The sequence below is a fragment of the Heliconius melpomene genome, chromosome 17 (genome assembly GCF_056956725.1).
Source record: "Heliconius melpomene rosina isolate 202511_hmr_F chromosome 17, ASM5695672v1, whole genome shotgun sequence".
Lineage (NCBI taxonomy): Eukaryota > Metazoa > Arthropoda > Insecta > Lepidoptera > Nymphalidae > Heliconius > Heliconius melpomene.
Window position 1 is genome coordinate 3773849 of NC_140405.1, and position 24333 is coordinate 3798181.

A 24333-nucleotide genomic window follows, 5' to 3' on the forward strand; every position below is an offset into this window, starting at 1 on the left:
ATAGAAAATTGCAATATATATTTTTTATTTTTTATCAAAATAGCACACAGCATAATATGAATAAAACTATATTAAAAGTTGATAGCTCTTTAACGAGGATTGTGGGTTCGAATCCCGCTCACTTTACTGACATTGGTTTTTAGTACACTCGTTCTCAACAATACAAATTACTACAAGTAAGGGAGAAGTGGCATGAAAGAGCCAGTTTACGAAATGAAGCAAAAGAATATACTTTTAATTAAAGAAATTAATTTTTTTTTCCTTAAATTATTATTTATTTATTAAACTAGGTAATTTGGTACGAACAATACAACCTTAAATACAATAATTCATTAATAAAATATTCATTTTAAAAAAATGTGTCATTTGGCTCTTTCATAACATTTCGGTATTGAAAGAGCCATTAAAAGTTATGTAAGAGCCAGTCTTATATTATGAGGTATAACAGTGAAAATTATGCTAAACAATATTAAATAAAAACGATTTAATAATTCTTATTAAAAAGTAATGTTTTTTTTAATTCTATCAGTCATTTTAAGTACATAATTCTAACAAACTTTTTAATCTTATATTATTCAGACCAATCACATTATATTATTTTATTTATATTCTATTTTTCTTAACATTATATTATTCTTAACATTATACAACATAAAATCTTTGCAGTGCTTAATTTCTCAATTTTTTTTTTATTTTTCGGACCTTATTCGTTTTTTCTTCGGCTCTTTCAAGGCCCGTCCACCCGGCTCTTTCATAACCTATTCTAAAAAAAAATGTAACCTCCAAAATGACAACGAAATTAAAACTTTTCAAACTCAATTTTAATGCAGTTACAAGGCCAAATATATACTTAAACTCAATCTATATTCCAATTACCCGTATTTGTTTACAGTGAAATACTAAAAAACAACGTAAAGGAGGTAAAATACTTACTTTGGAATGCCAAAAACTTCAACTCGACATATCGGCGTCCGTTGGTTCCGATGAACTGTAAAATTTTTGTGGGTGGCGTGAAATCAATGTTGCCATTTAAAAATAAAATATTCTAACGAATCCGTTCCTAAACTACTATAATATTGCAAGTGGCTCTTTCAAAACCTGGCTCCTTCATGCCACTTCTCCCTTATGTCTTACTGAACGATTAACGTTTAATATACAATCATAAATTATACATAATTATTGGTTATCACGGTAGTCATGGGTTCATATAAAGAGATTTGTAACTATATTTATAACATCAGTATTTTCGATTTAGAGAAAAAAAAACATGCTTCCAAATATCCAGAAAATGGAAAATAGAGTGTCGTAAATAAGACTTAAAAGGAATTTTTGAATAATTTCAAAAATTCCTTCAAGCACAAGTATTTCGATATGTTATCCAAGAAATAGCGATTTTAATTTTAGTTTTTGAAAATAATACTACTTCTTTTTCATTGTTTTATTTTCTATTATGTTAATTGTAATTTGTCTTCTTTTATTACTTTCTCAATAGTAATTTCAATAATATTATTGTTACCAAAGCTTAGACTTGTACACATATAATAATTACGTAATTTATATTGAAAAACATATTAATTGAACAAGTATTTTTAATATTATCAATGATAAGAAAATTACAATAAGCAACAAAACTCTATAACAAGTAAACAGTGCCTCTACGACTAAAATATTACAAAGAGAAAAGACCTCTTATTTCTTACACCAAATACGTTCTAAAACAAAATAAAACTAACTTCTATAATACTTTTAGCATATCTTATATCTAATTAAGACAAAAGTTAATAAAGTCACATTAAACAAACTATTTCGTTAAAATTTAAATAAAAAAAACAAAATATTAATAAACATTAATTATTTACCTTATATACATATACATTATGTATTTGTTTCTACCTTAATTCTTAAATTTATTTTATTACTTTCTCAAATATCAATTATTAATCATTACGTACTATTAAAAACGATTGTCTAGTGTAGGCGGAAAGACAGCGACAAGCGACAAGTTCGTAGAAAACCGGTAATTATACGCCCGTGGCAGTTTGGATCCATCTTCGTACTCTTGGAACATTAGTGTATACACCAGGATATCCAGGTCTAGCACATCCAACTCCAAAAGAAACCACACCTAGTTGGAGACCTGTGGACGTCGATACTGCCGGACCTCCGGAATCACCCTGTGCATAAAATAACTTGTTATATATTAAGCTCTTATGTTATTTACATTGTATACCTAACCAAGTTAAATAAAGTTTTCTGTAGGCTAAGATTTTTTTTAAATATACAAAAAAAAATCGTATTTTAACTTAATTTTAATCGTAATTACAGAATTATGATATTACATATTTAAGCATATAATTATTTTTTTTTAAATATAAATATTGTTATATTCCTCACTTAATAATTTTTAGCTAGGTGTTTTATTTACCTGACAAGAATCCTTACCACCTTGAGGCACGCCAGCACAAAATTGTCGCGGTGTTAAAGCCCTATAAGACCGTCTACAATTGTTTTGTGCTACCGTTGGAATCTGCACTGCCATCAGATTTTCGCTCACCTTACCATTTTCCTATTACAAAAAAAACATATTAGCTGAAATATGATAAACTTATAAAATCATTATAAAATCAATGAGGCCAGTCGTGGCGCAGGGGCACAAGAGTGTGACTGTAAACGTGACAGGTTGTGGGTTCGATTCCCACTTAAAGAAAATTAAATATATTTAATATTTTCATTTATTCGCTTTGGTGTCGAGGCAGTATCCAATTACTAAAAATGCCTATGTATTAAAAAAAATATTGAACATTTCTCTATAGCTCCCAGATTTAACAGATATTACATATTGGTATAAATTTATGAATATTAAATATTAACATCACTCCGATTTCTACCTTCAATCATTACTAATAAGAATTCAAATATGTAAAAGTCTTATCAGTTTCTTTTCTTTTGTGTAAGTCAAGTTCAGAAATATTTCTATAAAAAATCTTACTTAAACGAACTCTACACTGGTATACAGTACTATTCGGTTGAACTGTCAGCATCATGCATGATGTATAATCGCTAAAGATATGCAAACCCTTAGAAACATGGCAAGCTTGTCTTTGAAGTTCTTACTTCGGAGATGTACTGGTTGCGTGCAAGCTTACGCCCCGTTGGGTACTCAGATCTTTGTAACTTTGGATTGGTATATATAAATCTAAGTAAAGTTTAATTTATCCAAATTCGGTATCAAATATTACATTAACTACTAACACATTTCATTTACTTACTTAATTTTTTTTTGTTTACAATCAATAAATTGTAATTTTTCCTTAATTTATATTATTAAATTAAAAAAGTGTAAAAAAATTTAACTTACAGTAGTATCACCCCATCCTGACACCAAAATATTGGTTCCCGGTTGTATAGTGGTGGTTGCACTGGGCAATCCCACTGCCTTTGTGTTAGCCCCATCTAAATTCATTCCTGATGGTATATTTATCACACCGACATCATAGTCAAAGGTGCTAGGATTGTAAAGAGGATGTGATGAGAAGCTGGTGGTGTTGTATTGAGTACCACCGCTACTAGCTAGTGTACTTCCGGCTCTTACGAATACTCTTTGTATTCTGTAATATATAACAATAGGTTTATTTTTACTAAGTAATAGACTAAATACATATTCGGAAATATTAATAAAAGTAAACATAACGTAAAAAATCCTTTTTTCTTCAAAAAATCTGTAAAATTGCAATATTTTAGCGATTATATGCTCATCCTTACAATAAAACTAGTATAGCTAAGTAAACTACTATATAGTATTCAAGACTACAATGAAAATCGGCACGAAGCCTACGCGCGGCTTTAAACTCGTTTCGAAAATGGGGTGAAAGTGGGGAACGAAGTGTTTTAATACTCAGTTCCCTCTTCTTACCCTGCTATTTGCGGGTTGCAGCGTGAAAACAGAAATACTATATAGTAAGTACCCTCTCAAGCAATGAGCGGCCGTTAAAACATATCGGTCGCTTATAATGGATCCTCCGCATTGATAATAGTCGTTTCCCATCTGCAGCAGCAAATATACTTGGTACGGTACAGCCTGGATGGTTGTGTTATATCCGCCCACAATTTTCTCTACACTTCTTCCATGATGATGTGCATGTCTTCTTGCGGAAATATCTAAAATATAATTTTATTTTGAAATAAATATGCAATACAAGAGCTTTGATTGTGGATCCGTGTCTGTCTGTCTGTCTATATATGCGATGCATGCATTTCGTGGGCTTAAGAATCGACCGCGTATGTTACTCTTATTTCTCTCTATTCTGGTATATACTTGAAATGTGTGAGAGTGGAAAAACATTTTATATATTGTATATGTATATATTTTTAGGGTTCCGTTAACCTTTTAAAGAAAAAAGGAACTCTTATAAGATCACTTTGTTGTCCGTCTGTCTGTCTGTCAAGAGCCTTTATCTCCAGAACGCTTGGAGATATTGAGTTGAAATTCAAACCATATACTCAAATCTACGGCCCCATGATTTCTTGAAATAATTATATTTCTATATTTACTTTAAAAAACGACGCCCGACTCGCACTTGTCCAACTTTTTCAACTTCAATCATAGCGAGGAATTGAAAATATTAGATATTTCATTTCCTCGAGTAGGAATCGAACCCCCAACTTGTCGTGTTGACATATTGGTGTATAAACCACATTATACTACCTACCATTAATATATATACAAAAAAGCAATAGCACTACTGAAATTGACTTCTTCATTGTACACACTTGAAGTCAAATATAAAAAAAAGATCGCAAAAAATGTTTAAATACTGCCTATAATACTAGCTATTATCTGGAACCACTTTATGTGGGCGATAAGAGATTCATTATATATAAGTCATATTTTGAGATCTCGGTAATAATTATCTTCGTTTATAGTTAATAGGTGAAGAAATTTACTTCTTTTTTACCTTATTACCTTAAGTCACCAGTTTCGCAATTATACGTGCAAAGGCCATTTTACGTTAAATATGCCTACGCTTATTATATTCTATAGAAAATTCTTCCGTGTATGTAATATGTATGTGTTTATTTTAATCTTTTATTATCTAGTACTATCAGTTGTAATAGTTTTTATCAGGAACATAATTTATTTTAAATGTCACTTTCGAATTTTTTCCTTTATTTATTTCTTAAGTTCTCTCTTTGTACCAATTTTAATAACCGTAACGAATAGTATCTAACCTAGGTAGTTAGGTTTTAATTATGCGGGGAGTTTTAGACAAAATACAAATGCAGCATATAGCGAGCTATTCATAATTTTTTATATCTTTTTAGACCTGGCATTAATTTCAGCTTCATACCCTTCACACGATCTCGAGATAAATATTTTGACAGATGGTTACACTGTCAATAAATTATCCCATACAGGATCCCTTTTTCCTTTTAAAAAGTATAGTCGTAGAATATAGAACTTCTTCTTTTTTGAAAAAATGAGTCAGTTAAAAAAAATCATTTTGGCTGTTTTGTTTGATATTATCATATTGAGTAGGAGGATCCCAAAATTCACATTATCGATATTTATATTATATTCAATCTATATCCAATTACAATACATAATTGACATGCACATGCAAAAAAATAATCAATTTTATTAATCGATTCGACGTAGCAAGTTTTTTTATTACTTTAAATTCTGAATATAGAGAGTACGTAGCGGGAACCTAGTTTTTATATATTACTAAAAAACTACTAAAAAGTAACGTTTCTACCGTAATATAACTCTTTGAGGTAAAAAAAACATTATAAAGTATTATACTAACAATGTATCATCGGCCTCGAGCCGTATTCAGTATTCACTAATAATAGGATAAACAATATTTAGAATACTTTTTTCTTCATTTGTGTCTAACATGTAATCATCGTACAACGTATTTCAATTACATGCTCCCCTATCTACTTAAAATGTCGAACATTTTTTTATCGTGTAATTACTTAATAGCCTCCGAGCTATGCAGTACGATGTGAAACTTATTTTGCTTGAAAATATTTTTTTTTATAATTTATGTGTATGGATATGGGGAAAACGTCGATCTGGAACTTTGTTTGGCCTATGGTAAAGGTGTCAGGATCTTCAAGATGACATGGAGAGGCTGATATGAAGCTGTGAATGAAGAAATATGTATGTCTCGCGATTAATATACGCTACGCTATATTAAAATTCAAGGTAAATATCAATAATATTATTTGGTTTTATTTGGTAATACAGATTACATTATGTCATCATTTCTTATATAATAGAATAATGTATATGTTAAAAAAAGTCCTTAGGTATTTTTGCTAAATATATATAGCAAAAGTAAATTTCGATAATTCATTTTTATAAATGTTCAAATCAGAATATGAGCACTGTTTAATTCAAAATTATGTTCGAGTATCACAATTTATAGCTCTATTGGTAACGATATCTCTTACCTGGGGCACAAATTCAGGGTAATAATAATAAATTTAAAACAAAAATTAATACAATTATTGTAATTCTTTTGTTGAAATGTTTTATCCACCAACGTAAATTTACTTCCATTGATAAAAGTGCCACTCCGGGTAACAAATGGCTACAAATAAAAACGGCAAAGCAGGGCCTAATAAACCTTTATTCAAAATTTAGGTCTAAATCGATACGACTAAAAAGACTTTAAGTTATGGCTCCTATATACGTATAATAATATTATATCAGACAAACATTGGGATTTCTTTAAGAGTCAAGTCATTGAACTGTAGGATGAGACACTAATGAACTCACCCATCTTCCACTCACGTGGAACCTTCCACGAGAGTTAAAGATGTTGTAATTTACTTAGTTTGCCATATACGAGTATTTTTCAAAAACTAAACATTTTAAAAAATCGATATCAAAATAAAATCACCGTGCTTACTGAAAAAAAACCCCTACAGCACTTGACATTTCCTTGATTGATGGCTTAGGATTCGAATCTCAAATGGAAGATAAATTAATATTTATTTTATTTAATTTCTAGATCTGGCTAAATAAATGCACAATTTAGGACGGACTAAATGAAAATGAAGTAGCAACGAAATGGAACTAGCCTAAAAACTAACTAGAGTTAGGTTAGTTAGTTATTTTAGGCTATTTCCATTTACCCAAAAAAATTCATGAAATACTAGCATACATAGTACGCGAATATAAAAGAGCGAATTTCCAAGCACAGCCTAATAACCATAAAAGATATACTTGATCAGTGCTACCGAAATACAAGGAAATTTAATCTCAAGTTATTTCCTCTAGTGTAAAGCGTTTTACTACTCCTTTTATATCTTTTTACATCACAAGTAATAAAGCGTATATTTGTTCAAGCATAGAGCGATGGATATCGCCTACACAATCAAAGTTTGATGCAATATCACATTCCTCAAATACTTTTATATTTCTTAATTAAATCGAATATTTCAATGAAATTGTTCTTTTTTTTTCTTTTTTTTATATTAAATATTCTTGCAATATAAATTAATAATTTAATTTAAATAAAAAAAAAATAGAATTATGAATATATAAACATCATAGTATTCATTGATGCAATGGTGTGGCTTAAGCCTCGCTCGACTTAATTAAATTTTATAATAAAAAGAAGTTAAGTATTATGATTAAGTGAGAAGTCATAGAAAGAGTAACAATGTATTTTATTTACCTTGCTTCTATGTTTTGTATATATTACATCTTTTCTTTTTTCAGCAAAGCAGACTGCTAGAGTCTAGTGTCTCCGTTCTCCGTTTACTGCTCGTGGCACTCAACGTCGCGTCTAGTTTGACGAGAGCGGCGAAATAATAATAACATAATGCTCCGAGCAGGGATCAAACCCAAAACCGTCGCGTTTGCTGTTTGGCACTATCCGCCGCTGATCCCAGGTGTTTTTTTTCATCTTGATTTGGATGGAATTGGAAGACGGCTGATGGAACCTTGGACTGCCTAGTAAGCGTGTGTTTAGTTTTTTAAATCATTAATTTATTATTTATATTTAACAAATAAACGACAAGACTTTGACAAATAAAAGTTCAATAGATTTTATGGACTTTATACTTACATGAGAGAATACATTTAGCCCAAAATCTTTTTTAGTTAAATATTTCATCGTGTGAAAAAAAAGTCTAGCATAATCCATCCACTTTCCATTTGACTGTCCGAATAGAGCAAAGCTAAAATTGTAACTAAAAGAGTATTTTTTAAGGCTTTAAATAAAAAATATTATAGGTTTATTTTTATCTGTACTTTTATTATTTTGATAATTTAAAATCGTTTTAGGCCTATGAATAAATTATATATATTTAATCTTTGAATTGTATAATTTACTATATACGTAATATTATGTAGTAAAATGTATTTTAATATTTTACCTTTCCTTTTTTATTTTTTGCTAATATTGATTTACGTCTTCCATTATTATTTGAGTAAGAGAAACAACTGTACAACATAGAGTTAGGCTTCTCCACTTTCCGCTCGATTTTCGAGACATTGTGTGTTCAATGACGGATCTCAACCCTGCGCCTTGTTTATCAGAGCGGAGAAATCAAAATAATTTGAATACAATCATTTGCTGAGCAATAATCGAACCCACAACTATCACGCTTACAGCCAATCTCGCTGTTCCACAATGATTACTATTTTAATTTTCTAAAGTATTTTACGTACTTTAACTAAATACAACTATAATAGTCGGTAGATATAATCGCATTAGACAAACTTTTGCTCATTTATCTCAGCTTCCATCGCTTTTGGCCCATTTACGACTAATTACGGCTTAGATAGAGCAGTGTCACGTACTCAGGTTAGTACGAAGGTCACATTGTGAAATTCACATATGAAATACGTTACCGTGAAACTATTACATTTGCATAATTTCAAAAAGTTAAGAAACTTTAACTCAACAGTTCAACACCCATTTCATTGTATTTTGTCAATACCATTTTACAATTGGAGCTGCTATTGGTTTCGTGCGTTAATGGTTGCTTTTGTAATCACTTTTTAGATGGCGACTCTGAAAAACTCTACGTCTATTTATAGTATACTAGCCATACAATCGCGGCTTCGCCCGCTTTGACTTATCATATTATACAATATCTATACATAAACCGTCCTGGCGCAGGGGCACAAGGTTGTAATTATAACGGGACAGTTGTAAGTTCGATCCCCACTTGAGGGAATCTGTTCAGAAGTCTTTGCGTGAAAGTAGAATAAGGAAACAACCATTCTCATAGATTTTCACATCTATAATATAAGTAGAATAGAAAAATTAAGTTTATAATTCTGTTAATTATAAAATAATATTGTATACTTTGTAAATATTAATTTGTATGAAATTATTATGATGTTGATAGGAATACAGCCAGCGGCGCATTCAATAAAATATATAATTACCAAAATATATTTTATTTTATTTTGACTGTGATTCGATATTATTTGAATATTAATTTACCTACATATAGTTATAAAATTTTAAATTAATAATATTATAAATCCTATTGATAGTTCAGTCTGTAATGTATTGAAAACGTACATAATGTGATGTTTAAAAATAAATAAATAAAATGATTTCTATTAAAAGTTGATATTAGTGTAGCTCTAAAGTAAAACCGTTTCAAGCGTGCCGGCTAAGAACAAATCAATTCGACAATGTCACGTTGTACGGAGAACACGCGAAGTACGGTAAAAAGAAATAACGTTACTCAATAGAAGAAAAATATTCTTCAAATTTCATCTATAACTAAACCTACATATTTATCATATTCTAATGAAATTAGAATATTAAATAATCAATTAGAACAAAATTAAATCTTTATCAAATAATTTCTAGATAATTTTGTTAACAAAAGGAATAGACGGAGAATAAAATGATAAATTTTACTTTTGAACGGAGCCCTAAAAATAAAAAATATCAATTCAATTTAAAAAAAAAACCTTAACAGAAACGACTCTAACCAAAATTAACAAAGGAAAATCCTTTTTTAAGTCAAATAGATGAAGTGTAAAAGACACGCCTAAGCTAACCGTCTGTTTATCTGTAGTTAGTAGTTAGTGTCACGTCGGCGGAAACGTGACAGCGAACCGTATTGTTTTAATTGGCGTTAAGAGGATATCCTCTAATGATGCTTGGATCGGGACGCACCGGCTTGAACAATACTGTTAATACTTTATTGATTATAGAGAAAAAATATATTAATATTATGCCACAAAAAGAAATAAGCGCGGCGTTGAACTTCGCAAAAGTGAAAAAGTCAGTTTCTTAACACTAGGTTCCTTCTGCCTACCTTGCTATATGAGGCATACAGCATAAAACCTCTTTAATGTCACGCATCTCCAGAACATTGCAAGCAGAAAGCACTTAAAGTTCTATACTTCGTTATCTGCCTTCCGCCCAAATTCGAGACATTACTTATTTGAGTGGTGGAATTGAACTAGAAACTGTATTTTTTTTAATGAAATAACAATTAATTAATTTAACCAGCGACCATTTTTGAGCAATTATCTATGGTTACTCAGAGATGGATCTTAGCTGATATAGACAATAAAACATTTTATATTCTCTAAGGGACCTGTACATGTTAGACCTGTGGTATACACGCGAGCCTTCCGAAGGACCAGGTTCAGTTGAACCCGAGAATTATTTATTTATTTATTCAGTTTCACCATTAGTAATTAGGCATTAATTTTTTAGGTGAATAACTTAAAAATATTTCATTAAACACGTGTTCAAGGGTTATTAGAATCCACCTCTAAGGGTGCAAATAAGCAGGCGAAGCTGCGCGCGTCCGCTAGTATAAAATAGTTATTAAAAATTTAATCGAATTTAATTGTTACTTTACATAAATAAGTATTCGTATTTCATATAATATTGAAATCAAATATACATATATTTATGTATTGGTTTTATAGTTTTTCTTTGTTTCCTAGTATTTATAGCTAAAATTTCATAATCTGTCACATATACGCTAATAGCATGTTATAAGTTGGCGTCATTGTATATTTTATACCGTGAGCAATAAGCGGAAGCAATAAAAATATAATGAATATTACAAGCGTTTCTATTATTTCTACATATCGTATATAATTATATATTTATGTACTCATCATTAATAATTAAGTATATTTATTATTTTATTATTTTTTAACCTATTTAATAATTATATCCATATATAAAAAATCAGCTTCACGCTGTATCCCGCACACAGCAGAGGCGATAGAGGGAAGCGTGTTGAGTGGCAGAACTCAACGACGGGCTTTTGCTTTGGTGCCAGAAGGAAGGAATGAAAATATTAATAAATTAATCATTTATTCTTCCGAGTAGAGATCGAACTCACAACCATCGAATTACAGTCGACCTTTGCGCCACGCCGACTTCTTTTATATCCATATTAAACAATATAATATATTATTATTACAATTATAAGAATCAATTATACATATTAGCCATGTACTATTAATGAGTAGAGAAAGAAAATATTCAATTAATTATAGAAAAAACTCTTAACGAGATACAAAGTGTTCAATTAAGATAAGTATAAAAAAATATATAATTTAATACGATCTAAGATTTATTAATATTAAAAGTAAAATAACTAAAGGCGATATTTTTAATTGGTGTACAGTAAATTATAAATATAATTTTAAAAAAATAATGAATTCCTTTATAGGCCAGTCCAGTCGTGGCGCAGGGGCACGAAGTGTGACTGTAAACGCGGGGCAGGGGGCAGGCAGTGGGTTCAATTTCATTTCTTTGATCTGGTATCGAGGCAAACCACAGCGTTGAGTTCCACGCCATGTCACGGCAGAGAATGGAGAACGGAGTAACTCAAGACTAGATTTCTTCTGCCTTACGGTCTTGACTGGCATATTATTCCCATCATTAATTTGTCAACGTTTATTAGTTGTACTTTCCGTTTACCTACAATCCTGAGTATGGGAACCTCGGTGTGTGTTTGACTCGCACTTATTTTGCCAATATCAAAAAGTAAAGTAAATATGCCAAATTTCGAAACTTTTACCCAATCTTAAAAAGCACTTAAAAGAAAAATTTCTCAAGTAGCCTTTTGTACTAATAATAATATTTCTATTCTTTGTCAGTTTATTCTAAATGGCCGTAATATATGCTAAGAGCTCGTTACCGGTATGTGCATTGCAAATGATTCAACAATCACTTGGACCGTGAGTTCTGCAACTCGCTAATTGATACAGTCTAGAACTAGCAGCACCTTTTACACCTATTGAACTTTCAATATTAAGTTAAAAGAATATACCCTTGAATTGTTTTTTTACTAAATTTAGGTGTAAATTATTATTTTTATACTAATCTTCGTTTGGAGATTCAATTTATTTTTGGTTTTTCTTAGTTTTGAGTTATAGTTATATTTGAAATAAAATAAAATAGTTATCAATGGTTAAAATGTTCTATTTATTTCAAAATATTTCAGCAATATCTCAAAAAAATGTACTTATTGTTTTATATAAGGAAAAAATAAATATTTCCATTTTTATTTTCCAAAGTTACATGAGCAAAATATTTGTACCACGTCACATGAGGAATAAGCTAAGGTGACGTGGATTTATGATGATCATAAGTTTGACGGAATATCTGACAAGCATGCCCAGCTTGGTCAGTATTACACTTGCCATTGATACAGCCTAAAACCAGCTTGTTCAAAAATTTAAAATACAAAAAAATATTATGTTTAATCAAGAAAATGGAACGCCGTAGCAAGATTAAAATGTAACTAACCGTGGTAGTAGCAGATTCACATAATATATAGAAACCTATCTTTATATGAATAGATGCTAGAGTCAAAGTTGGATATAAATTTTCAGTATTCTTATGGGTGAAGGTGAAATTAAATGATGTTAGTTAGGAAAGATATTAGATATTTAATATTTTTATTTACGCGTCATTAGTAACGACGCAAAGCACAGCGTTGAATTCCGCCACTTAACACCTTAACAATTCGGCGTAAAGTAGACATTAAAAGTATATTAATGAAGAACAGAGTGTGTTAGCACTATGTTCCCTGGTTCAGTGCCTTCTCTATTACATCCGGGATACGTGAACCTAAAAAAATCGAAAAATTTCAGGGAAAAAAAATACAATGAGCAAGCTTACGCCTCTCGTAGTGTATGGAACGACTGCATCGCTTCCGAGTAATGAGATTTCCTTGGACGAACAAGATTTTATTCGTATATATATGGTGTGTCCGTAAGACTTGTATGTCCAACTTTAGTCAGGTTATTATATATTCATTGAGATATTTTTTTTTCAGACCATTTATAGAAAAATAACGCCTTCCCGCCACGCTATAGTGTATAAAATAGTCAATTAAAGATACACAACAAAAAAACTTAAATTTAAATATATTTTTTTAAATTATTTCATTACATAAATCGTCATGGCGTGTACGACAGTGGCACAGTGATTGTATACGCAAGGGCTTTGGGTTCGATTTCCAGTCGTAAAACTGAATTTTTTTAACATTTTGATTTCGTCGGTCGCTAACAAGACATAGCGCGGCGTTTAGTTCTGCTACTCTTTGAACACGAAAACGAAATGGAATGTAATGTAGGAAACGAAAACTGCCTACACCACTATATACGCGATACAGCGAGAAGCTTTATTATATTGAATTTATTCACATATTGGAAAAATGTCGAATTGGAAAAAAATCTTTAATAAATATGGGTTTCATTTTTTTATATATTATACTAATATATAAGATATTATAACTTATATTTTACATTATTTATCCAATTACTCAATAAACAAGGAAATTCTTGAATTAATATTGTACCAACTGCCATTATTACATCTAAAATACTCGACTGGGCTTATTTCGAACACAATATTATATACAAAGCTTTATTTCTTGATTTATAATATTTAAATAATTATTCTAAAATAAGCCGTTAAAATAAACGAGCTTCCCAAAGTATATTGCGTACAAAAGCCCCTATCTGAATTATTTGTAAAGATTTCCTTTCCGACTTAATTGTTTACTGCGACAACGTCAACGCTTCAAGCCTTCGTCGACCCCTTTTACAAAAGTCACTTGTTTACGTTTCACAATTATATTTTTGGAAATAAACGAAATACTTGCTCTGATTTTTATTTGTTACAAATTGGTTGGTGTTGTGTAAATTTGCGTATTGTAAAATTGAATGTAAAAGCATTAAAAAGGATTTTTTTATAAGCTGTCATCAGGACGTACCTCATAAATAGTTCAAATTTTCACAAATTGTGTATTTCTGCAGCCATTATAGCAACAAAGGAGGCACCATACAACAAATAGGATTTTTGTTACGGTAAATGAAATAAAAATAAATAATGGTATGGAACTCTTCGTGCGCGAGTTCTACTGACACTTTCTACCGTACTAGTTAAGTACTACTAGCGTACATAGTTATATACGCTTATATTCTAACTACTGTTTACCCAAGACTTCCTCTGTGTCTTCTAATGGAAACATGACGCGCGACATATTCTAACGTGATTTCTGAAGAGATCGCTTATACAGTGGGCTATATCGAATCGATCATCGTGATGAAGCTCTAATGAATAGCCTATCCCTCACTTCCCCAATAAAACGGACTATCCACAACAAAAATAGGATTTCAGTGTCAGCCATCACTTCCTGAGATTGGTGCACTTAGCCAAACAAACTCTTTATTTATATATATTATTTTTAGTTCAGAGCAAAATGTAAATTATAGCATTTTACCTTATTTTGATTTTGCCAAAAAATCAAAAGGATTTTTGTCTAAAATAGATTCATGTTTGTGACAAAAGAGATTTCAGTTCCAAACAATACTTTGTAATCTTTTAGCGTATAGTTTACAATCGGGGTTTCGGTGTTTTGTGCGATGTACAAAATAATACAAAACAAAAACGTCCTACACGTTATAGTACCAGTTTTATTTAAAACGCGATGAAACCTTGTTTTTTCTTTACCAGTTGGTAAAAAATATACCTAATATATTTTTTGAAAAATACTATGGCTTTTTTTTAGCGTCACACACTAGCGAATCCCATATACAATAATCCATCCACATATTAAAATAATCCATAATTTTCCGTCGAATTCTGAAGGCATTGCGTGTGTGAATGACGGAACTCAACGCCGCACCGTGCCTTAAGCCAGTAAAAGAAACGGAAATATTAAATATTTCTTTCTCTCGAATTCGAATTGAACCCGCAACCTGTCGCCTTACCAGTCACACTGTCGCCTTTACTTGCCTCTGGTAAAAAATAGTAACGACAAAATTTCGTAATCTCAATAATATATTTTTCAGATAAATATAATAAATAATTTAGATATATTCAGAGCGAGAATACCCATTATTTAATTTTTTTTATAAGTTTTTTTTCTATGAATCCAGACTGAATACAGACTACGAAGCTTAAAAATAACGATATGACTAACATTAACAAATAATATCAGAAATAAGCTGCATTTATATTATACCTGTTTATTTCATATTATTATACGTATATTTGATACTTATTACTAGACTTCAACAAATATTAATATAAAGTACAAACCGGATGGTTGGGTTTGCTTAGTCGCAGCCGCTGTACCGAGTTGCTATGTTAACAGATGATCTCATGTTGGAACCTATTTACTTGCCAAATGTATGATGTAATAACCTTCTCGTAAATTTCTATTACTTAAATTAAATGTTAGTCCTAATAAAAACTAAATTTAGCTCCACTTATATGTGTATTTGCTTAATAAAAAAAAATAAAAGCTGATAATGTTTTTTTATTTAATGGTAAGTAAATAAATTTTAAATTAAACTTAATATTCCGCATTACACACTCATAGCTAAGAGAGCCTAATGTAAGACACACCGTTCTGACTTCCTGCGTGAATTTTGAGTTATTATTACTAAAACGGGATAGTGAAAATAATTAATGTCATAGAGTGCAAACCCATAACCATCACGCTTACAGTTATATACTGCCCTGCTGCGCCACATGGAATAACACTTTTTTTCTTCCTTTATTATATTCACGCTTTATTCTTTCGCTTTATTGTTTCGGTCCCAGAGCTAGGACATGAAAATAATAAACATTTCATTTTCGATTTCAATCGAAATCGAACCCCGTACAGTTTACAGTACTCCTGCGCCACTACGCCCTCAACGGCATTGTATAATAGTTGTGCATAAAATAAATATTAGATAACAATAATATGTGACATTTAACACCTAATAAAATGACTACGGACAGCCAAAAGCGACCGATCGCTCGTGATAAAATGTCAATACATTTTTTTACGACATTCATTTTCTTATTAATAATGTTTATAGTTACATTAACTGTCCAATACGATTTTTATTTGTTCATAAAACTTTCCAGCTGTCATTTCGATTGACCGTAGATTTTTTAATATTTTCTGTTTTTATTTGGTTTCTTAAATAATATTTTGTTTATTATTTTTTGTTTTCTTAAATAATCCTAAAAAATACATATATGCACATTTAATATTTATTAAAAAATATTTTACATAAAAAAAATATGTCACGAGTCACGACAATGTCTTAAGCTTAGAATGTATTTTTTTTTCTAGTATTAAAAAATAAATACATAAATGGTTAATGTCGTTAATATTAATAAAAACTTGTACATAATATTACATTTTAACTGTAATCTCTCAAAGCAGCAACCAAGAGAAATCGCTAATCCAATTTCAGTAATTCAACAAATTAGCTGTAACCGATAATTCTGTTGTAATTCTATATCTAGCAACCGTTCAATATTTCACGATCCTCACACGCTCTCGTTTCTATAGTACGCAATTGTACTAAATATGGTACAGCAAATTGATTATTGAAAAACACCTATTGCTACTATTCTATCCTTAACCTTAATACGCATAACAATCTAACAAGATTGGTTATATTTTTGATATAGCGACCGTTTCGGTTTTACTTTTAGGTTGCGCGGGCGCAGGCACGCATTGCTCTTCCGTTACGTTCAGTGTTACAACGACAGTGGCTGAGAGCGAACTAAGTCGAACTACGAAATATCTTGTGAACTGTGGCTATTGAACTTTTGTGCTTTTAGTGTGTGTTTAAGCTTATTTCTTTTTAAGGTAAGCTTTTCTTTGTAATTTATGGTAATTTATTGTGATTTATTAATTGATTTACATTTTGTTTGTGTTTTCTAATATGTGTGTGTGTGTGTCCCTTTTTTCTATTATGTAGGGTTTATATTTTTTTTATTTCTTTTTAATTTTATAGAAACAATTTGATTTTAAACATATTTCAATAATTTAAAATTAATTTAATTAACATTTCAAATTACAATTGAAATAATAATATTCCAAAAATAAATAAGCGATAATGTTAACATATTAAAAACATAAATATATCCTTTGAAGATATTTTTTTTATAATAATTTAATTGCTGAAAATAAATCGATAAACGTATTGTAAGGTGTCAATATACGGTACATTAGCTGTCATTAGCATGAAATATTACATGTAAATAAGGTCCGAATTTTATTGAAGTCCAATTTTGTCTCAATCAGTACCATCATAAATATATACCATTGATTTAATAAAATATATTTATTCATTTTATTTTAAAATAATAAAATATAATTAACTTTTGAATGAAATGAGTATTTTTGCGAAACACATTATTGTTTTAAAGAAAGGAAAGTTGGAACAGAACAATTCTTTTTATCTACAAAAGAAAGTTTTTATTCATTATTCTAATTACGTAAACGTTTAATGTGAACTAAATGAAATAAATAAAATAATATTTATTAGATATAAAATAAAAATATATATTAATCGATATAGTTATTTGGTATTGGTTGGAAACAATTTTATTACACAGGCTAGAAACAGGCCACTCTTACAAGTATTTAATAAATGAATATTTATAATAAACCTTAGGTCGATATTAGAATTAATTGAATATATTATTACGAAAATTATCCACATTTTTGCATAAAAATATTATTGTATGAATATTAAAATGTTATTTTATAAATTATAAATATAATATTTTCTTAATTCTTAATCATTTAAATAGCTGTTATCATTTAATATTTTTATTAAAAATAAATAATATAATTTATTTTAAAAAAAGATAAAAATAATAAAATATAGGTAATTTAAAATTCGTTTTTTAGTTATCGTAAGAACTGCTAAACTGCTTAAAATAAATTTAATTTAATATAATTGAATTTTTAAACAAGTTAATAATAATATATTAGTGCACTGTACCGTCATTTGATAGTGGAGACTGTCGTTTTGCGTTCGATTCCCGTTAACGAAGTGAATTATTATTTACTAATATTTTAATTTCTTCGCTTTGGTACCAAGGCAAAAGTGCAGCGTTGAGTTTCGCCACTCAACACGCAATGCCTTGAAAATTCGACAAAAAGTAGGAAACAGAGTATCTTAACACTAGGTTCCCTCTGTTTCCCTGCGATATACAGGATACAGGATCAAGCTGAAAAAAGAAATATATAAACATAAGTGTACTTAACTGTTGAAAAGGCTAGTGTTGAAAATAGAAGTTTGGCAATTCAAATTAGCATGGCAGTAACAATCGATGAATTTTTTTCGTCATTTCGTAACATCCGATACGGTTCGCACGAAATATGTAACATCGTTGGGCCATAACGAAAGCCTATTAGCACTGTTCTGAACTACTCGAAACTACTCGGTTCAATACTTTAGAGATTGATGGCGAAAAATTAAAGTTTGCCAATTTAGCGTTTTTGTAATAATAATCATTTTTTTTATATTATTTGAACTTAATAACTTTTTTTGTTTTTTTTTTGTTTTTAAATGGTAAACATAACTAAAGAAAAAAATATATAATATTTAAACTGCATTAAATAGGTGTTATTGATGAATTACAAAATATTTATATACTTAGTAATTAATAATATCGTGACAATATTGGTTATGCAAAGTTATGCTTGTCAATAATGTCTTATGTTAGTGGGACCGAGTGTCAATCGGGTGAAAATTTATATTCTTATTTTTAGTAAAAATACGGCGTTCAGTTCCTCCACGCAACACCTCCCGAACTCGAGAAATGGGAACGGACTGTAGTATATACATATACAGCATGAAGCTAAAAATAGTAATTAAAAATATATTACAGCATATATTTTTCTTTCCAATATTCTACGTAGAGCGGTTAAAACAACAATCACACAGTGCTTAGATTTTCCAATTTGTAGTAATCATAGTTTACATTGATTATCGTGGCCAGTTAATTGTACGTAATAAATCAAATCGACTCCGTTATTTTAGATTTCCAAAACTCAACATTTCAATTACCAATTTTCTACTAATTTACCATTATTTCTAGCCGCAAGATTCTGATATAATTCACTATAATTCAAAGAACGCGAGTTTTCTCTCGCAAGTGGTCTAAACGTCCCACGTATAAGATGAGCACGACCTACTAAAACGTACTCTCACTGTCACGAACGGAAAGTAAATACGGATGATGCTATGCAACAATGGATCTTTATTAAGATTAATTATAAGTAATTATTCAAAAATATTTGCATTATAGTAGTTGTGACTGTAAAACCGACTGGTTCTGGGTTCGATTCTCACTCGGGTCTTAGCACTAGGTTCCCTCTGCCTACCCTGCTGTGTGCGGGATACAGCGTGAAGGTGATTTGATTTTTTTTTTTTTATTCTTCGATCTGGTAACGAGGCAAAGAGAGGAGTTGAATTCCGTCACTCAATACAGGTGCTACATCACGACTGGTCTCGAAAGAAAAAAACGTATTTATGCTAGCACTATTTTAACAAAACAAAAAACTAAATTTGTATACAAAAAAACGAAACTTACTTTCCTGCCTCAGCATACTTTACTTAGAGTAACCTTATCGGCGGATATCAAAAGTAACCATCTGCACCTGCAACTGCATAGTTCATTATAAATGTATCTATCTATAGGCAATAATTTTCAAAGCGTTCAATAATTACCGATATTAACCTTTTACATTATTCTCGTGAGGCACATACCGTGGCGCGATCGTGATTTCTCGAGAGATTGTACTCTACTGTACTCGGAAAAATGTCAACTTATGGAAATCTATTTGAAACAGGTTGAATAGAATATAGTAAAAACTTATTGATTTACACAAACATGCAAGTTCAGCAAGAAAAGTAACTAATATTCAAGGATATACATATATATTATGATAATATAATGTCTTATTTCTGCTATTTTCTTTCCTTTTTCTTGTTTTTTTAAAAAAAGTATGGATAAAACGGTCTTTTACTATGAAGATTACAAAAAACTTCATATATATGAGTATACAATTAATTATACTTGTATTTATTTCAATTCAAAAAGCTTTATTATCTACTGTTTCTTAAATGAAATACAATAATGTATATTGTATTAAGTTTTCTTCAGTTCAAGAACACAGGAGCATTTTGTATTTAATACAAAACAATCAATTATACGACCATTTAATATCAATAAACGCTTTATATTTATTATGCTTGTTATTATTCCATAAAATTTATATTTTTATAACCTTTAAAATTTATATTTATATAATTTATTAAACTAAATTATTTATCTCAAATATATTTATTATTTTGAACGTAGCGGGAGATCTACATAGTCCGACCAGAGTGAAGAAATGAACATATTAAATATTTAATTTCCTCGAGTGGTAATCGAACCCACAACACACGCTTACAGACACCTGCTCCCCTGCGCCACGACTGGCCTTATAATATATACCCCTGTAAATAATACTGATTCGAAAAAAATATATATAATATATTATTTTCGATATAGAACAATTATTTCTAACAAAAGCCAAATAGTTAACTAATCGTTTATTTTTCCTTTATAAATATTCATAGAGCCACTAGGCGTAAAGGCTGTTTTTGAAGGTAAAAATACAAAGTTTATAATTATATTCAATTTTGTAATTAAAACGAAACTTAATATATTTGCTCAATAACAGTGATGCCTCAATCATCGCTGGTTTTTAATTAGTGAATTGTTTTTTCTTTTAAAATTAATAAAGAGGTATCTAGGCGCAGTTGGAATGTATTTTGCTTAATCCAATAGTTGTTGGTTCGAGACCTGTTCATGAAAATTAAGATTTCTGAATAGTCCGAATATTCTGTATTCCGTTTTTTCGCACCTGGATATTCTTAAATGGAAAGAAACTAGTAACTAATGTTATGTCAGTATGTTTTTTTTGTGCTTACTTTCACATGACCTGACCAAATGTTCCTGTCCATTTTCAAAGTATAAAAAAAAGTGAAAAATTATTTAAATTAAGAAAAATATTAAGCAAGAAAAAATCAATTTCAAAAGAACGTGATTTTAACCCAATGCAGGGTAAATTGTTATCGTTGGGTCTCCATAAATTTAAGAAATAGTGATATCACAAAGGATCCCTATAATTTGCGTGATAAAATTCGCAACACATTTTGGACCAACCCTTTTTAACATTCAACCTAATGATGTATTTCCAAAAATATATTGACGTGAATATAAAAAAACGAGGTTAAGTTAAGGTTACGTATAGGTATGCAGTAATACTTTTTATTTATCGGAATATTTTATTTGCTTAGTCTCTCTTTGAATGAAAATTGGAGATTTTCAATCTCTAATTTGGTACATATATCACTAGATCACTCTTGACATAATTCTAAATACAGAAATTAAATAGCAACAATGATTTTATTTATTTATTTTTATACTTTTCACTTACCAACAAAATTTTTATAACCAAATCTTAATAAAAATAATAATAAAATTTTGGTCGTCCACTTGTCATAAAGACGATACACTCTTTTTATTCCGAAACATAATAACTTATTTAAAAACCACTCGTAATATAACCAGTTTTATATGAAAAGAAAACATTTCACTTGGAATTCTTTTATTATAATAAGTCCATGCAATAACGACAGACGGCTATCCTGCTATCTCCATATTATAAATGAACCAAGAGATTACATTTATCACTTTTATATCCACGAGATGAGACAAGTGAAAATCGTAAACTTTTTTAAACACGCCAAGTTTTTGGAGATAACTTTTATATATATATTTTTTTAGATATTTATAATATTGTGATATACTCAAAGACCTATGGCGCAATTGAGAATGGCTCACCCAAGAAAGCAGGTGAATCGTAGATTCGAATGCCAAACAAAAATTTATTGTATGGATTATACAATTTTTTCATATATTTTGTTGTTATATTCGTCACAATATAAATAAAATATATGCTTTAAGATATATATTTTAATTCCTCGCGTAGTGATCGGACTCACACAATTCGTATTTACAATCAGTCGCTGACCTACTGAGCCACAACAATGCAATGGTGATTATTCATTAAATGGCATTGATTATAATTTAAGCATTACAACATTAGGAAATTAAAGCATAAATATATATTTCATATACGTGCATATGCTTTAAAAAATATAATTTATTACTACTCGCGGAAATTGAACCCACGACTACCACGTTAGCAGTCAGAGACCGTACCACATCCCCGCAACATATATTTTAATAACATTTTTTTCAAATACAAACATAAGAAATAACAATTCAATATTATCTATTACCTATATTTTATAGTAAAACGTCAAAACGTAAAACGTGCATTCGCGAAACGCATCGAGTACAAAATAAATGAGGGTAGATTTGCAACGTGTTTGTGAAAGTACCCATCCATAACTTATTCCGTACACGCGACCAGCGCGCGAACTATAAATTTGATCCTTCATACACTAACCGAGAAACAGCGGAAAAATGAAAATGGTTTCATAAAAATATTTTTATTTAGCTCTATCAGTTTATGTATGCTAATGCTTTCTTGCCGGGTATTTTGATCCCGCAAAATATTTCATGCCGGTTTTTGTTTTTAAAGTAAAAGTATATTATATTGAAATTGCGTATAAAAAATTTACGCTTAGTAGAGTTTAAGTAAAAAGTCTTATTATTAATATAAATTTTGTTCAAGAATTGTACAAAATGCAAGAGGTGAATGTAGAAATTACGCTACATTTTTTTTACAAAATATATTTAGTTATTTTTTTTTCTTTTATTTGATTTAGTCAAATTAAACTTAAATATTATAAAAAAAGAAAACTTAAATAATTTAGAAATACTTAAGTTTCAATTTTTCAATTTTACAATTTCATATATTATTTTACGTCTAGTATCTACTAAATATGTTTATGTGAAAACATATATCTCCATACATATATTTTTGAATAATATCCAAATCTAATTTAAATATTTTCATATATATATTTTTACCTCCAAATAAATATTTCGCTTTCGTCCACTGCATACTCCCAAGCTATCAAATACAAGACGCACGTAGAGTCTGACGCAACTAATTATACTCGAGACCGGCGTATAGCGTACAGTACGACGTGTGCGCATAAACATACTCGTATGAACTGAAGCGAAAGTTAAACAATACATAATAATATACATAGTAAAAAAACGTGACATAAGTTAAAGGTGTGACATATCTGTCAGGAATATGTAATACTAGTGGACCCGGACGCGGCTACGCCTGCTTGAACTATAAGAATATTTTCGCGTCGGTTATACTCATACTGTGTCGCCCGAAGGCTAGGTCATTTCGAATCAGTGACATCTCCTTAATTATTTATCAAACTTCATAAGGATGAATATCAAAATGTCGCGGTACCGGTTGCGTAGCGACGCGACGGTTGTTATTAACATGGCAGAATAAATTGCATGTCAAATTAGAAAGTACTTTAAAATATATTAGTTTATATGTGTAATGTAATGTTATATAGCCTATAGCACTTCTGAAGAATGCAGCTTATATACAAAACAAAAACAATGTAAATCAGACCCGTAGATCCAGAGATCTTAGCGTTCAAACAAACAAACAAACAAACAAACAAACTCTTCCGCTTTATTATATTAGTATAGATATAGAGGACAGTCGTGGCGCCGGGGTAAAAAGTGTGTCTGTACGCGCGACAGGTTGGGGATTCGATCCGCAATCGAGGAAATGAAGTATTTAATATTTTTATTTTTTCGCCATTCAACATGCAATGCCTTCAGAATTTGGCGAAAACTTGGGAGCGGAGTGTTTTAACACCAACTTTCATATGCCTACCCTGATACATGCAAGATACAGCATGACGCTAAAAAAACATAGAACTTTTAAAATATTATTGACTCAAAAAGACATTTGCAAGCTCATCTGAATCATTGAATGAACTTAAAGCTCCAACTCTCCGTTCTGCTGAAAAAAGAAATAAATATATTTATT

The 24333-nt window shown here is 30.0% G+C and overlaps 1 protein-coding gene and 1 long non-coding RNA gene across 3 annotated transcripts in view; one reads left to right on the plus strand and one right to left on the minus strand.

The window, feature by feature from the left end:
• Positions 1–1571: 1571 nt before the first annotated feature.
• LOC146529864 (trypsin-7-like) lies at positions 1572–23422 on the minus strand. Of its 2 annotated transcripts, none has more exons than XM_085200256.1 (5): positions 23334–23422; positions 3966–4158; positions 3359–3608; positions 2426–2566; positions 1572–2174 (listed from the first exon to the last, which is right to left on the minus strand). In XM_085200256.1, the coding sequence occupies exons 1-5, from the start codon at positions 23365–23367 to the stop codon at positions 2022–2024; spliced, it is 771 nt and encodes a 256-aa protein (XP_085056382.1). In that variant the 5' UTR covers positions 23368–23422; the 3' UTR covers positions 1572–2021. The 2 variants fall into 2 exon arrangements, with proteins under 2 accessions (XP_085056382.1, XP_085056381.1); XM_085200255.1 differs by lacking the exon at positions 23334–23422 and adding an exon at positions 4710–5742.
• The window catches only part of LOC146529865 (uncharacterized), a 59078-nt gene continuing 51553 nt past the window's right edge, over positions 16809–24333 (plus strand). Inside the window, exon 1 of the long non-coding RNA XR_014878904.1 lies at positions 16809–17130. This is a non-coding gene — a long non-coding RNA (uncharacterized LOC146529865). The remainder of the gene's footprint in view (positions 17131–24333) is intronic.